The 18,013-nt window shown below is 32.8% G+C and overlaps 2 protein-coding genes across 2 annotated transcripts in view; both read left to right on the top strand.

Annotated features, from left to right (window-relative positions):
• Positions 1–331: 331 nt before the first annotated feature.
• On the top strand, positions 332–5,371 carry LOC115452719 (heme transporter hrg1-A). The gene is made up of 3 exons (XM_030181313.2): positions 332–598; positions 1,138–1,311; positions 3,199–5,371. Exons 1-3 carry the CDS (start codon positions 475–477, stop codon positions 3,354–3,356), a joined length of 456 nt encoding a protein of 151 aa, XP_030037173.1. The 5' UTR covers positions 332–474; the 3' UTR covers positions 3,357–5,371.
• A 1,143-nt stretch (positions 5,372–6,514) lies between these two features.
• The window catches only part of LOC115452950, a 36,232-nt gene continuing 24,733 nt past the window's right edge, over positions 6,515–18,013 (top strand). The window contains exon 1 of the mRNA XM_030181577.2: positions 6,515–6,678. The gene's annotated coding sequence lies outside the window, so the exon portion shown is untranslated. The remainder of the gene's footprint in view (positions 6,679–18,013) is intronic.

The raw sequence follows: 18,013 nt of genomic DNA, 5'->3' as shown, positions 1-18,013 counted from the left end.
AAAACATTCATGCTCGTAATATTGTAAGTGTGTGCAAGTATTACCCAAATAATAAAATAATTAATTATAATACTTGTGTATCACTGTTTCATTTCAATTCGATAATATGTTCACGGTGTGATAAAATCATAGTTCCAATAATTATTATGGTTTTAAGTATTACGTTATGCTTATTCTAATACAACTAATTACTAAATTACTATTTATTATTATGCAAATAGTCGTGATATAATTATAGTAAAATTACAAGCAGATTATTGTTATTATTTTATATACGTCACTGTGATAATTTATTTTTAGCTTGGTATAAGGATTTACTAAGTGAAATGGTACATCACTAAGATTGTCTAATTAGTTAATGTTATGCTTGTTTATCAGCTGGTTTTCGTAAATAAAGTTTATTTATTCAACAAAAACCTAAAAAGAAAATACGTGAATTGTTAATATATGAAGTAAAAGTGCAGTGGGGTCAGCATGTTGCGGACCAAAATTCACATAGCAATAAGTGCTATTGGTGTTATTCTGGGAATATCCGCTTTCATATGTTTTTGCATCGTTTACGCTAACATTGAGGCCGGAATATGGGCGCTAATGTCTGGTGAGTGGGTACATTAGAATAAAATTGTTTTTTTCATAAGACGTATAAGTTATACGACACTTGTAGATATAATTCTAGAACTTACGACATTCGACATAGTTCCATAGACGCATCAACCACTCAAATGCATTCCTATGACGTGATTACACAATTTCTAACAAAATTATCGGAACTCCACATTTCCGTATCTCATTATCATTTCCTTTGTAAAACTTTAATCTTTATGAATCAATTTACAAGATTGTAATATAATGGTCCAAAATTTTACTTATGTTTTTCTTATGCTTTTAGGATGTAATTCAACTAATATTCCTTGAACCTAATAGTGTTCAATCTACACCCAGCAATGAAATCAAGATAATTCATAAAAAAATATTCCTTCCTCAACTTTGTCCTATTTTGTATATTAAGAAAATAAACTGTTGAAATCAACATCAACTTAGTTCTCAATGGGCATGTCAAATCAGAAGTGAAAAACAAGCTATTATAACATAGAAAGTGGCTACATGATCTCTGACATGTATGTTATGTTGTTGCAGGTCTGAATGCAGCTCTTTCCCTGATGCTTCACTGCCACTACCTAAAGCAGTCATTACATGTGAACTTCTCTCGGAAAGCATTGCAGTACATAAGAGACTTTGCAATTGTTGGTTTTGTGTCTGGCGGGGGATTGACAATATTCTACATATTTCTTGAATGTTATTATGGACTTGGTAAGAATAATAATCATTTTAAGGCACAATAAGTTTTTGAGGAATATTCATTTTTAGGTAAAAAAAAATTGTCTTCATATGAGCTTGGCAGTTTAATTGTACAATATTGTGTTTTAAACATGTCAGTAAAGGCTACACCACCCCAGAAAAGCTAGCCTGTGTACAAGAGATGCAATTCTGCATATTTCCTGTGCACATACTCATGTGAAAATACATATATTTTAATTGCATATAAGATATGCTGAATGCCCTTAAGTTTGGTGGTCTGCTCATCATACAAACTAAGCCAAAATATAAAACTGAGTTTAGACTAGCAAATACTTGCAGCAATATATTGCCTAAGAACTTCCAGATGCATTTACACTAGTGTCAATGTTCCAATTCTTCTTTATACATGCAATTTGCTATTTGTAGTTGTTAGCTTGGTGTTGTCATTTACACAGTATAAATTGTTTGCTGCAGTCAATGTCAGAAGTTGTCTTGTCCATCTAAACCCCGGAATGTTTAAATATTATAAAATTCTATATACATATCCACCAATTTTTAGCAGAATTAGCTCTACTAGACCTTCCCTTCTCAATATAAGTTATCATAAAAAAATAACAACACATTATTCATCACATCAAACAAGTGTTACTTTGATAACCCATTTACCCAATGTATGTCATTAGTAAGAGTTCATTCACAGTTATTAAGTTTACAGAAACAAAGATTATTGTTATCACTTTTTTTAGTTTATATTTTTTTATAATGCTGTAAATCAGTAGTGCCCATTAGTCAATGTAATGAAGTGTTTTAATGGCAAAGATAAGAGTTCGTAATATTATCAGGAATGTAAATAAGGTTCGAATGTAATATCAAATGTGAAAACGGCGCTTTTATGACCTGGAGATTTTGTCGCCGGCACATCCACCACTACAACTCCTGTAAGCCAGAATTAGCAGTAGCACGCATTTTATAACACCGAGCGGTGAAGCTCGGCGAGTCTCAGGGAACACCAATTTATTATTATCCCGCAACGACATTAATCAAATAGAAAGATAGGGAAGAGTTGGAAATATTAATTGTATTGTATTGTGTAGATGACCTGGAATGCGAAGTAAGGACTATATATTTCATCGGCAAAATACCAATGATGATATTAGGATAAATAAGACGACCCACGACGTTATCCCAATCCCATACTATAGCACTAAGTATATGAGTGAACATTAGAGTGCTCGCGTCACCGCATTGTATAATATTATGGAACTTCCCCCTGAGGCAATTCTTGTGCACACAGTCTCCGTACCGAATGCAGGCCCATGCACGGGTGGATATTTACCGCGGCCTTAAGCACAGACTTGTTTGTATACTTCTCCTGATACCTCTCGGTTGTCAATACACATTGTGGCCTATAAGAGCTCACGAACATTCCCTCCGCCCAGCCTAAGAGGGTCCCGTTTCCTCCCTCACACTTTCCTAGATATCTCCTCCAAACATTTCCCCAGGCATCTGCAGTCGCTAAGACCGGAGATTCTAGTATTCCACTCGCAGGTCTCCCCTTGTTGACAGCGGGGACGATACACAAAAAAAATATTATGCCACCTGTCGATTGGGCTTTCGCATACGCGGCATATGATTTACCAACGTTTGCAATGTACGGTCTTTTAGTTGGGTCAGAGATAGTCACGCGCCACGTGATAAGTAAAATTTTCATATTTAAGATCCATCGACGGCAAGTGACGTAACACTAGTATATTCAGGAATAAAAAAGTAACAATATGTCTAAGGCCATTCTTTAATAAAATAAATGTTTTTTTTTTTACTTTATTTAAGCCATTACAATGAAAACCAAAATGTAAAGTTGCCGCGCAAAACAAGTCATAACGCATAAATTACTTTCAGAAATATTGCCGATAAACACGAGTATAGTGATCAGGCTGGTGTGGTCGTTCATGATGATGAAGTGGGGTCTGCTGTTGTACTACACCACGCGGAAGTACCTGCGCACCTACAACGATCATCAGTTCTTCTCCGAAAACCCCTACATCGAGGAGACATAAGTCACTTTTGTGTACTAATGTTACTTCGACTTTCATTGATGTATTCGTTGATTTCCATTAATTTTTCTATAAGTTTTTCTCTAAGGTATGATGGTTTATAGTTTTCTTATAATAAAGGTGTTTATGTTCCGTAGGCGTATTCAAAATTTAGTTAGGTGTACGTTTATTATATATTTGTTGGGTCCATAAAAACCAGTTTTATCATCGAAGTTATATTAGGTTGTGTGAAGTGATTATGGTCCTAATGCATGTAGGTCTTTCGAATTTATTAGTTAAGAGCAAAAACAGGGATATCTCTCATTTGAAATATCAGAAAATTTTATTATTACCGTTAGAGGCTATTTTCCAAAACATAACATTTTGAAAAATGAAATTACTTTATCATCATGTTGATGGACTTGTGTTGACTAAATATTATTTCTCATATGATTTACATGCTATTGTAAGTATAATTCATCTTAATTTTTTTACAAAATTAAATAAACTTAATGAATTAAATAATTTTATATTATCAAATATCAAATTTCATATCGCATATTATATCTCGAATAATTCATACATGATAAAATCTCATAATGTATACTTTCACACGAGCAATTTGGCGAATAAACAGTAAGATATCGATGTTTGTACAAAATTACAATATTCAATGTACAATTATATTATGTATTATACATACTGTTGAGCCGTTTTGCCTCTGTGATTGTAATACAAAGGTATTAAACAGAATCTGCTAAGAAGTTGTGTGGAATCTGCGACGCGTTTTTCAATGATTTCCACAACTCCATTTTTGCCAGTAATTGGCTATTGTCCAAAACTCCTCCCATAATGTGAGGGGAGGCTTAAGGCCCGCTTTAAGCCGTAAAATAGTCAATATAATTGGTATTTACATTCCTTCCATTTTTTAAAAGCTTTATTATTTTCCATTTTATATTTATGGTCTCAGTCACGGACTAACAAAATCCATGCTCTGTGTTTTTTTTTATTAAGTATAGAGTATTCATTCACATAAAAATTTGTGATAAATTTAGTTTTAAATTAAAACAGTATTGCTTGTCCAAATATAGGTTTAGAAATCGGAATTTGTACCTTCCTACGGAACTAATCACTTGTGTAATTAAACAACGCATTAATTCGTTAGTAGGACTATGCATTATTTACAAGTTTATGGGTCTGTTTCACAAGTTTCCATTAATTTTTATTTGACAGTTATGGTATTAAACAGCCAATGGTGATGGTACCTACTCATTTTATTACCATTTATATGGGAGCATAGGTTAGAGTGTGACTTTTTGTATTTGGTCGGATTATACATTTGAGTGACGAGTAGCATTTACAGCCGGTTGTCAATAAACGATCCTAATCTCAATCTTCAATCCGATTCCAAGACTGAACCAGTCAAAATAAATCATTTGTAAGCATGTCAAAAAACCTGTGATCTGATTGGTTAATTATTGACATAGATCGAATAAAGTGATTGGGATCATTTATTGAAAATGACGGTTATACGGAACTTGTTTAGCAGGTCTTAATTTTTAGTTATATTCTTCAATTATCTAATTTGAAAAAGTATTTATTACTATATTTCTTTAGTATTTAAGTGTGATGGCTTTTTGGCTAGATATATTAGGTAAAATTTATTTCCAAAACCAATGATAACGAATACCAAAACTTTCTTAAATGTTCTGCCGACGCTTTTGTCTACTTTTCTGATCTCTTTATGAAATATACCAGTGGATAGCGTTTTAAAATATGCTAAAATTAATTCTATACTATTACACATATCCCTGTGTTTGAGTTCATTTTTTCTTATGTATTCTGATAGTATTTTAGAAAAGATCTTTATTATGTAAGGAAATTAAGACTAATGCACGTGTACCTAATTTTATGTCTCAATTATATGTTTATTAATTAACGTACTGATTGCTATTGTTATTAAAATATTCGCCTAAATTGTACGGGGGACTTCATTACTATTTACTATATACTTAGTTGAAATAAATGACTTGTTTCAATATTTTTTTTTATTTATGTAATCCCGTACATTTTTTGTTGTTTTAAAATACAGTCAGGCACAAAAGTATCACAGATTCGAAACTAGAAATCGCCTTCACACGTTTAATTGTATTTTTTTTCACCTTTGTGTGAAGTAAAGTTATCCCTTTTAACTATTTTGTGTATAGAATAAAAATGGTAAGAACACAAAATTGCATGAGCGATTTGATGTTTTGAATTGGTTCAGTTACTTTTGTTGGTGACTGTAAGTACAGCGTAAGTATTTCTTGTGAGTGCAACATTTCATGCTTCCATATCTGTTGTGGGATCCGACGTCATTCAGCGTTAGAATTTTAATAAGTAGGTAACTGAATTGTTACATTCAGTTATTCCGTCTAATTATATTAATGCAAGTCATCATTCGCGCAGTTTTCAAGTAAAAAACATCTAAACCTTTACAAGCAGTTGCTCATTTAATTGGCTGTCAATTACTCTATCGCACAATTTATGCTTAATGACGCGCTATTAACTTTTTATATCTAGTTATGTATGGTAATTGTAAAACGTCTGAACTATGGTTATTCTTATCGTACCTTGTATAAGTATAAATTACGATCGTGTGTAATAAAAAAATACACGATGGCTTAAATAATAATCAGTTTTTTTTAGTACATAGAATATGTAGAGACGCGTTGTGCATATTGATGTTCAGCAACATTTTTATACAATTATCTCCCAAGCTTCGACTCCTTTAAAATTTGATTTACAACTTCCGATTATAGGGATGCGAGAAACCTGTGCCTATTTAAGAATTGAACGCCTCTGCTCAATTCCACGCCTGAACTGCATACCGGATCTATCCTGGATTTAATTGTCAAATATATATGTTTTGTCTTATTTAATAGTAAAATAGATTTCCTAAGCGTACCTACATTTTTAAGTAATCTAAATAAAGCCATAAAATGTTCCCATAAGTAAACGACCACTTTTTCAAAGAAAAACTTTAGTCAGTCACGATTTCCTCACATAGTATAGGAAAGCGGATTCTAACTCTGGATTAACATTTCCCTAGACGTTCCGTTAAGCGTTTATGGCTAACACCGATGCTCGACGAAAATGTGGGCCCATACAGCCAAGTGAGTGAATCAGTTCGCAGATGAGCGCGCGGCACTACGCACGGTACGTTCCGTTCCACAGAGAAACGTGCGCGGGAACATGTTTACGAATTAAAAAATTAGTGCGTGTATTAATTTTATACAGCCAAACAATTAAAATTAGTGCTGTGCTAGAAAGCTGATGTGAGGGATTTAAACTGAACATTTACGTGGTAAGATAATTAATTAATTTGAACTTCAAGACTAAAATTAGTCTTAGCTTTGGATTTTATTTTTCAATTTTAATATGCAGTCGAGTCAAATAAACTATAAAATATAAAGTGAGCAGTAAAAGGTATTACATTAAATGTTTCTAAGATTAATTTGATTATGCACGCAGACCTCCTTCCGGTTAAGTTATTTAAAAGTTTACGTCGATTATGTTATTTTAAGTAATTTTCTGGTTAAAAGGGAAAGGAAAGCAATAAAATTTAAAATTTAAATGACTGCGTATATTTTTAAACCGGTATATTTAGATGTGCGAGGTAAATACTTTGTTTACCTCCTACAAGTCCTGCTTCCCTCTTGTTTTGAAGCTCGGAATGATGTCGGTCTCGCCTGGATCGCATCTAGTTTTTGTACAGACGTAGTTGAAGTACTCGTTGGTCTGGTTTTGATAATATATACTTTGTAGGGAATACGTTAGTGATCCATTGCACTAGGACTAGTTAATAAGTCACTAGTAACGTCTGCCTTTTTGCAATTCTAACTTTATGGCGTGATCGAGAATGTTATGTGAATGTCTCTATATTTTTTAAGTAAAGATTTCATATAATTAGCTAAAGACCGTGGCATCGAGTTATATTTAAACACATAATTATTGTTTAATCGCCCCTGCGACACTGATGGGGTAGGCAGAAATACAACCTGTGCAACCACGGAACTCCGAGGTTACTTAAGCTTCATGCTGTTATACATTGCAAGCCTCTCACTAAGGGACTCAAATTATATCTAATCAATTCTCAGCCTAAAATGTCGAATACCGATATTAGACCTTGAAACAATCTACCTGAATATATTTATGTATGCCATAAATGAATTACAAAATGAAAAATAAATCTGAATAGCCTATAAACATTCTAAGAAAAAACATATTCCTAATTACTTATCTTAGGGTACCTGTACAATTATATTAGGCTGGCGAGTTTGTTTGTTTGAACGTGCTAATCTCAGTAACTACTGATTCGAATTGAAAAAATATTTTTGTGTTGGATACGCCATTTATCGGAAGGCTATAGGCTATGTAATATCACGTTATGACCAATAGGAGCTGAGCATCAATGAAAAATGTTTCAAAAACGGTGAATATTTATCTCTTTTGAAAGCTCAAACACTACCCAACAGATTCCATGAAATTCGGTATCGAGATAGTTTGAGACCCTGGAAAGGATTATAGGCTACTTTCTATCCCGGAAAAATATATAGCTGAACTTTTATCCCGGAAAACTTTTTCACGTGGTCGGAGCCCCAAACAAAAGCTAGTTTTTAATAAATGTCAATTCTATAAAATGAAAAAAACGAATGGGTCATCTTACAAATCATGAATTCAGATTGACTTCATATGAATACTATCTAACAGTATCTACATACAAACGTGCCTACTGCAATAAAAATATTGTTAACAAACTAACAAAGCTCACTAACGGAACAGAGTCAATATCAATTGATATTTTATTGAAAAAACATCTTCCAAGAGCGAAAGTCATATTGTGATTTTTGCACGTCTTTGATAATGTAATATTTTTTTCAATTCTTGTTCGTACTAGGATGGATATCTTTACGGAAAAAAGTTATTTGTTTCTGAGCATTCTGAGTGCGACGAAAGTCTACGCAATTTACTTTTGTGGCTTCAGCATTGTGTTGTCGAAAAATAAATTTTCTAACGCGGCAAAAAGTAATTGGATGAAACTGTTCAAATTCTTTAATACGGGTGTTTTTTCTTCAATCTGCGTTTATATGAGATTAAAAAGTAGATTTGCTTTTAGAAAAAATAAAATAAGTTATAAAACTTATTTGGTCCGTCATTTGAAAGTGCTCTACCACTCAGACAAATAGATGGTCAAAAAGTTTGAAAAACTCGTTTAACACCACCATGCGTGATGCGAATAAGTTAAAAGACTTACCTTTTATTTAGAATTTGGTATATTTTTGTAGTTTTTAATGTAAAAATAATTTACATTGTTGTAGCTGATTACTTTGTCACAAGTCATCAACCTTCTGTAACATTTAAAAAGTAATCTGTCACTACAATTATCAAGAAAAAATTTAACTGAATATAATGGTTGGGCGGTGATTTTCTTTCTAATGGCTAACTAGTATGAAGCCATCACGAGATAGGCGTAGAATACCTACAGTCCGCGCCTCTGATTCTGTTGTTTTTGCTTGCATTATTTATCCATCTATATTATCGCACTTTAGTTTAATTTTTGCTGCTTATTTCACGTATAAAAAACATCTAATTTTTTTTAATGTAATTTAATTCATAAGTAGTGCGTAAGTAGAACTAATTTACAAATATTTTTCACCTGTCCTTAATTAGAATGTAGAGCCGGTGCACACATTATTAAAGAAACATAAAAGCCATTTGAATTGGTTATACGTCTGACCGCTTATCTACCTTTATGGTCATAAATTATATTAAATTCCCTAGTTATATTATTTTGTTACTTATTATTCTTATTATTTTTGTTAATAAGATCCATAGAACGATGCGATTCTATAATCATAGTCATAAAAAAATAAACCATAAAATTCATGACTAAATCTATCTTACATGCGGTTTTAAATAAGTATCTATTAAATATAAATTGATATCGATAGCCCGTAATGCATAATAACAAACAACCCGTGGGCTATAAGACACGCTATTCAAGTAAAGAATTAATAAATCATGCACGAGGTCCTTCTCTATGGTATAATTTGCTAAGTAAAAACAGAAGAAGGTCGAATAGTTCACGAGTCACTAGTTACTTTTCATGTCTATGTAATACGTTGTAGTTCATAGACGGAACTAGGTAGGGCTTGATCGCCAAGACACACCCACGTGCATTCTGCTCTTTGATTTTTTAATGATGGTTTAGCACATTGTGTTTTTCTTTGTTAAAGCGCGAACTTCATTTCACATTCCAAGATCATGCGTAGCCATTTCTTTTAAGTATCCATATTCTTTGGATATTAGATAGGTACAGTCACTGTGGCAGTTAAATCTTTTACGATAAAGATCTTCTTCTACCTTCTCTTATCCCACTTAATTAAAGGGTGCGCGCAACACACTTTTAAAAATGTGTAATATGTAACAGAACGAAATTGGCTTAATTGTTACTTCCAACTACTGCTTGTCCACAAACCTTTAAGTTATAAATATTTCAGAATTAGGTTCCAATTCTTTCTTATAACAATTTTAGCAGATATAACGCTGTAAATAAGAAAATATAACATATTTTAAACTTAAAATACTGATACAAGCATGCTAAAGGTATCGAAATCCTATAGAATAATATTGCTATGATCGGAATGGCCTTATCCCGCCTACTCTGGTTAAATGTGGCATATGACCCAAACCTCCTTACCGGGAAAGTAGGTCTATGCCCTGCAATTGACGCATAAAGCAGATACTGTTAGATACTTTCTTATACAGCAGCTGCAGCTACTAAGTAATCGACTAAGGGAATGTATACAATTTGTTGTTTATCAATAAATTAGAAACCATAGCTTCGTCATTAATTGTATGTGTAAAAACGTTTGTGACTTCAATAAAGAAAGAAATAATGGGTATATTCAAGATTAAAATGGTTTATCACCAATAACGGTCTATAAATGTGTTATAAGCACTAACATTATCAATAACAATTTTACTTCTTATGTGTTCCTACCTGTTATATTTTGTTTGAGCAAAAATAATATAAAAAATATTTCTTATAAATCGATTTTCAAAACTTTAAGAAATACTACAAAAAATAGACGGCTTTTCAGAAATGACAAGAGAGTTTGACGAATTGTAAATTCCAAATGATCGCTATCATCAAAAGAAGTTCAAAGTCAGCCATATTTCTATACTTATTGCCATTTTACGTTTATGTTTTACCATTAGCAATGTGTATTATTAAATATAATAACGTTAAATTTGAAATTCTCTAACATCGGCAAGTCAGCGTCGGACTCACGCTGCGGTCAACGCGATTTAATCTCCGTTTTTTATTGCATGGTTCTTTAGAAATCCATGAAATCCTGGACTTGTAGGAAGTGATGGGATGTTACGTGTGCTCATGGATATAATAAAGTGTTGAAAAACATTTACATGAATCGCTAGTTAGAATGCAAATTATTTTCATAAACAATGTAATTTGTTTGTTAAAAACCGAAACATTGCAATCTAATATATTATGCGTCTCATTTTGTAAACACTTACAAAATTTTACATGAAATCCTGGGTTGTGAAAAAAGAATATTTAAAATATCTTTAATACTCTCATTCACTCATAATTTTTTTAGTCAGTCAATAATTAACATACTTGCAAAACAGAATTTTGAGTCAGTACAATTCTAAACCTGAATTAAGTTGATGACACTGTTTTATTTTAGGAAATAGATAAAAATACATTTAATCACATTAATCAGGAATTGATACTCATTTATTTTAGCTAATCGTGTGAATGTGTCGGATTACGTAAATATTCGCATAACATTAGTGAAACATATTATGTTACGTAAACTTCCTTAAGTTCCGATATTAAATCATTTTATAGCTTCGTTCAAACTGGTTGGTAATTAAATTACCTAAACAAGAAAATAAAATGCGTAATGAACATATTATACAATTGGAACACGCCAAAGAGGTCATCTATGTTCGGAACTTACTAAATCAAGGTGTAACTGTTTGTGTGAATAATTAAAAGCATGAATATTTATTACTATCACGTTTATAATTATTTATCGCAAAAATAATAGGCGACACTCTTGTTTAAAAATCTAATTTAATGTTTGCTGTCTTTTGTTTGTTTTATGTCTTTTATTGTAAATCATTTTCTAAAGCTTTTTAGATTCAAATTTTTATTGTTCTAAATCATTGTTTCATTAGAGTAAACGCAATAAACTGTTTAATAGCTTTTAAAAGACTATATTTCACTGTTTATCCACAATACATCTAAAGATCTTAAAATAATCCAATAGGGAAGTGCATTAGTATTCCTCGGCGAACCCTAAGCACCGACATGTGCAACATCACTTAACGTCCAAGATCATTCGAAAGCAATATACATTTGTGCAGTGCGAACAGTTATCTAATAGACGTAAGTTTATTCGTTCCGTTCCGTCAGCGAGGGTAATGGTTCATCGTATATTCACCACAACGCCGGCAGATACAGGAAAAGGAAACGTGTTCTACGTACTAATGAACGTTTTCAAACGTTACTCACTTAATAAAATTGCATATAGTCACGTGCAACTGCAACGAAAATTTTAATTGGACGATATTCATCAGTCGCTTGGACCTAGTTTCAAATTGTATTCATGGCGGCATAAACGGCGGCAGTTCCCGGAATGTCTTAATTAGCTACAATTCTGTTGGAGTTAAAGGTCTGTGTCATTTATAAATAACTGCTTTCTTTAGTATTTCAATTATTTTAATGACAAGTATTATGGTGCGATTTTGAACGATTCCAGTCGAAATATTCGATAATATTATAAACCAATCTAATGATTTAGGAAATTAGTAACTTATTTTATACTTTTTCGACATTGATTGGATTGAACGATTGGCCTGTCAATTATATACTGTCACCTTCATTCAACTCAGTATAAATAATTATGTATTTGCATGAAGCATCACTTAAAAGTCACGATTGGTTTGTTTCAGATACCATTAATAATAATTACAAATTAGTTCTGGCTTCTGATAGTTCTATTATGTATATAAGTATATTGCTAATTATGGAGTCGAAAAGTACCTATATTCTTAAGAGTAAAATCCGACTAGCCAGACCGTCAGCGCATCATTTACGGCTCATCTTTGAATTACTTGAACTTTGTCATCATCAAAGATTTGCGTAACCTTACCAGGTGATATTTGTCAAACATATCTTGAGCTGACAACTTTATTTGCCTGAATAACTCTTAGGAACAATTCCAAAACTCAAGGATCCATTAGCGATGATGTACATTGTTTTGTATAAATGGACTATTTTCTAAATTGCTTTGAAACGTCGCTGACCGCGATCATCTAAGGTCTCAGAAATAAAACCTTGACTTGCATTTATGTAAAGATCTGTGCAAATTGCGCGTCTTTTAAGAAGATATGTTTTCATCCATCTGCTTAACCATTACAATGGGCGTAACACACCTATTAAATAGGTTGTAGAAAATATTTGGGTAAGTTTTTAGGAGCGGCCCAGTCGTCAGCCTTATGATCAATCGCCTTTGGGGGAACCAGTACCGGGTTAATCGCCCCAGCAAGTATTGACCTGAGATTTGTACCCAACTCCTCGTGGTCACAGCTTAGATAATATGGTTCCACTAGTTCAAGAAGACAACGCAGGGGAGTAATTTCTTTAAAGGTAAGTAGTTATTAATGCTCTCGTTTCATCAAATATATTTTGCATTAGAAATAACAACAGGCCATTAGCCATAAATATTAACGTTTCATTATTTAAGTATATTAAAAGTTTATAGCAAATAGTTATTTTATAAAAAATCTTGTTATTTCTCAGCATTGAGTCGCGTAATTTGACCAAACTACGATGGTTTCTGCGGTTTCGCTAACGATAATGTTTTAGCGTTCAGTTTTAGGTCAAACTATACAAATTTAGCACGCAAAATAAAACTTACTTAACGAAGTAGGTTTTGAGTACTAAAACTTTACGCGCCTATGTTTTCTGTTGTTATTTATAAATAACTAGGTTTTTTCTTGGACTTCGGAATTTTATCTCAACACCTGTTATGTCTGCTCTCAAACGAATGAACGAAATTTGATTTAAATGTATTTATTTTGTATTAAACATTAAAAGTACTCTTTTTATATAGACTGGAATTATGGTCAATAAAAATAAATATAATGCCGCAAAACACTGCTCCAGTCTTTTCATGTGTGTAAAAGTTTCATTACATTATACAATTACATCGTGGAAGTAAACTTAAACAAGAACTATGAGGAAGAGGCAACCTTAACAATTTTCTAAGGCATCAAAACCGTACAACATACACTATAATTTTGCATTAATGAGTAAACACTGCAATTAGTCTAACGTGTGGAAATCGGCTCAAACGATGTGGCACGAACCGATAGTTGCAAAAGATCCGCCCGACTCCACCTTGGTTTATTGTGGCTCTAACATCTCATCCTTTCATTGTAAAGAAGCCATCCATTTTGGCCCATGCTATTGTTCGAATTACAAAATACTGGACGTATGTTAAACAAGATAATACTCTACAACCAAACACAACGTTTTCACGTGTTTAATTGCGAAATCAGTGACAAATGTCGATAGTGTGACAAATGGCACAAACTAATAAAACAACTAAATCGTGTAAGCACCTACTTTGAAACCTCGTTCAGATTGTATTAGTAAGATTAAGTAAAGAGTTTCACTGGTTTACCGTTGATTTCGTTTTTGGAATAATTAATTAAGTGTACGTTGAAACTGTGCATCTTAACACCTATTTGTGCAATTTAACAAATGTAGTAACTTAAGTATCTGTACAAGTAGATTGGGAATAATAGGCCGCGATAGAATCCGGAAAATTAGTTTAATTTCAATGTCTAACATTCGCGTAAATATAAGAAATCATTAATAGGCCGCTTACTTAATTCTACATATTATATATATTTAGATTTCTTTGATAAATTTATCAGATTTCTTGAATTCAAAACGCACTAGGTACGTCGCCTTTTAACTCTGCGTAACCCTTGTGTATGTGAAAGCAGTAATGTCCACTATTGTCTCTGCTTTTACAAACATTGCGCGAATAGGTCAAGAGACAGGTAATCTCAACTTATTAAGTAACATCAAACAATGTAAACCAGCAGACAGTTGAGGCCTTGCGTATGCAACGTTTATGCTAATTCGGAAGAACATTCACATTTTTGTACGGAACGAATTTTAGCACTAAAAGCCAAAAATCAGTTCATGGACGCAATAACTCAGCTCATAGTTTAATTCGACACACCGGCCATAGCAAACGTAAACCATCATCATAAGAATATGAGAATTCGACTAGAAACCAACAAATTTAACATGTCTGGTGGGTCAACATTTTCTTGTATTTACAAATGTACCATTACGTGAGGTTCATTTATTATTCCACTTTCTAGATTACTTGTTGAATTTAAATCTCTGGTTACGTTAGATTTATTTGTTTCTTGGGAAAAATACTGACTTCTTATGCAGTAATTGGGTTTTATTAGCATATTCAAAAGTGTATTGATATGGCAAGTGTTGTATAGTTTCGAATGCACATCACAAACAGTGCGAAAAGTAGGTCTGTTTGAAATGTATTCGTTTGAATTTTAGGCTATACTTAGTGGTCTAGACATTTCGTGAATTTGCTTTGAATTTCAACAAGATTGTCATTCGATACTAATTAGTTTAAACTACATTTTGTGGATTAAATTAGGCAGAAATGTTTCTCCATTTAAACTTGCAACGTTAATATGCAATTAACGTATTGATCCTGAAGACACTGGTTGTAAAGATCGAAATGCAATATCTAATCGCACCACGAACTTATTTACAGAGGATGTGAATATTAGGCCTAATGTACATTAATTAAATTTTATATGCTCTAGCCATAAAATATTTACTGTTATTGGGATATTACGGAGTGAAATGACGTCCACAATATACTATCGTGCTAATTAAACTAAATTACTACAATATAGTTTATTGCTTCAAGTTTAGAACAAACCATCTTGCTGAAGCTGGGTGATAATTTATAACCGATCTTAGATGGCGTGTCGTTTATTTAATATTTTATCACCACCAGGATAACAAGCTGTCGTGTACGCCATCTTAAGAAACAGCTCGAAAAAGACATGCGATACTGGTTTCGCTTGTGGTTTAATGACAGCAGCAGCTTGGTGTAATTCAATTAACGGATTTGCAAGATTGGCTGTTCATTGAAAATCCGTTGCCTTCATTCGAGTTTCATGAAAATAATACAACTAGTGGCAATTATAATTCTATTGACTGGTGACTTACTAAACTAACATTCGGCATGAACTTTACTAAGTAATATAATCATAAATTTTATTAGGCAGCTCTACATGTTTACTATTCTACTTAATCTGTCCTAATATATATTGTTGATAGTAAAATATTTTTTAAATCAGATTAATAGTTCCCCAGATTCCCTCTCATACCCATAACACTCACATTCTCCTCTTTATAATATTAAATAAATTACATCCATTTCAAACTTGAATACTCCATCAAATCTCAAGATCTAATCGTCAACATAAGCTTGGAAATAGGTATATATACATCTATCGGGAATCTATTAAGCTTGATCTACCAAGATCTTATTACTTTCCGGCATAATCATAAAACTGCCGGCTTTGTAGAACCGGTAAAACATTTGATAACATGAGATGGGCAGCGCGGATCCGCTCGGACGCGCACTTTCGCGTGTTGCGCAATCCACATTGCATTACCTTTATAAAGTTTCAATTTGTTACCGTTTAACATGTTGTATAAGAGGATGTGTGCTGTTTTGTGTAACTTTGTTTAATGTGATATAATTTATTGACGTTAAGTATTTAGATTTTTACGCTGCTAACAGTTTCTTGGTCTTAAATGGCCGCAATTTCGGGGCTATCAGGCTTTGGGAGGCAAGGATCGATAAAGATATATCTTTTTTCCGTGATACCCTCCAGATGGTTACTGGCTTACTTCCAGACTTATACGGATGCTGTGGTGCATGCATAAATTATTATTTACGATTTAATTTTTCAACAAGATGTCGTTAGCTCACTATTACAAGATTCTCGGTTTCTTTTTTTTACAAATGTAAAAAAATATAATATGTTTCTGTCTTTTTCAGTAAAGAATTTCAATACTTAATCCCAAAAGATCTCAAAAGAGGAACCGTGAATTTTTGTTTTATTGTAATTTTTACCTACATGAAAGTTATATGTAGTTTTTCCAAAATTAATCAAAATTAACATAGGACCTTACAATATTAAGCCAGCGATATATTATGATTAAGAAATGTACATAGACAGTTAAATTCCTTGTACTTAGTATATAACTGACTAATAATCTCAGATAGTTCCAAAACTCTCCATGACAGAGGGTTGTCGCTACCTGTATTTTTATACAACAATTTCTATATAAAAGACGCAGCAAACTTCATATAGTCTGTGATATCTAGACATATCTAAACAATAGCTATACCTGAATCTAACATGTCATTCATAGTATTCTAGGTTAATTGAATTATTACTACAGTGAAGGAATTTACCAATGCTTTCTCCAATTACCGCAATTTTGATTCACATGTTAACAAAATTAAAACTTTGATATGAACACCGTGCATTGCTTAACCTGGAGATTGTATCTAATGTTATAAGCCTTTATTTGAAGTCTATTCTCTTCATATCTTTAAAAGCAACGTTGTTGACCCAAATATTCATTCACTACGCACAACTGCTTTAAAATCCTTACCATAAACTAATCTAAATAAAAACCTTACATAACAGTGGCGAAGGGTGAAGTTTTTCAAATGGTAACCCGAGGCAAAAAGAATTAAGTCTTAGTTAACATATCGCGCCCAATTTAACAGACAACAAAAACTAAGTCATTCGGAAATAAACCTAAAAGGGAAGCAGGTAGGTATCGGGTTGTATTGACGCTTCGCCACTGCAACATAATGTTTTTGGCCTATAGTGAAATTCTGTGCTCTTAACATTACCAAAGCAACGTCGTTAGACTGAAATATTCATTCCCCACGCACAACTCTTTAAAATCCTTACCAGAAACTAATTTAAAATAAACCCAACTGAATGGATTATTACGCTATTTTTTCATCGTAATCTTGAAAAGCGCAGTTCCTCGCTGGTAAAAACTGAGGCCCAGTGAAGCACAACGTTTCCTCGAAGCGGCCGAGTGCGTCGCTCCCCGTTGTTAGAGTAACGGTGGTCCCTCCGAGTAGCTAATGTCTTTTACATAGACAGCCGAAGGTTCTGCCAGATGGAATGGCTAAGAAGCAAATTGTCTATAGGTTTAATAAAATGTGTAGGAGAAATAACTTTAATGTTTTATCGATGACGTTTATTTATGAAAATTTATATTCAAATTATTTGTTAAATTATTATATACATTTATACCCCTATTTATGCATTACACTACTAATTTATTCAGCTTATTTTAAATACATCTACAGAATAACTAAGTATAGTATGCAATGAATACCTAACCTTGATTCGACTATGATTTATGTTATTGCACATCTGAACTTTCTTCACTTTATATCGCACTCGTGTGTTTGAGTTATTAGCACCTCGAACCATCGCACCTA

This window comes from Manduca sexta, chromosome 11 (assembly GCF_014839805.1).
Source record: "Manduca sexta isolate Smith_Timp_Sample1 chromosome 11, JHU_Msex_v1.0, whole genome shotgun sequence".
NCBI classification, from domain to species: domain Eukaryota; kingdom Metazoa; phylum Arthropoda; class Insecta; order Lepidoptera; family Sphingidae; genus Manduca; species Manduca sexta.
The sequence above is the reverse complement of the archived record's forward strand: the minus strand, read 5'-3'. Positions and strand labels throughout refer to the sequence as shown.

What these genes read in the sequence shown, in the direction of transcription:
- LOC115452719 (XM_030181313.2), top strand. Translation starts at nt 475, where the DNA reads ATGTTGCGGACCAAAATTCACATAGCAATAAGTGCTATTGGTGTTATT. An exon ending in AATATGGGCGCTAATGTCTG is followed by an intron (nt 599 to 1,137) that starts GTGAGTGGGTAC and finishes ATGTTGTTGCAG; the next exon opens with GTCTGAATGCAGCTCTTTCC. An exon ending in TGAATGTTATTATGGACTTG is followed by an intron (nt 1,312 to 3,198) that starts GTAAGAATAATA and finishes AATTACTTTCAG; the next exon opens with AAATATTGCCGATAAACACG.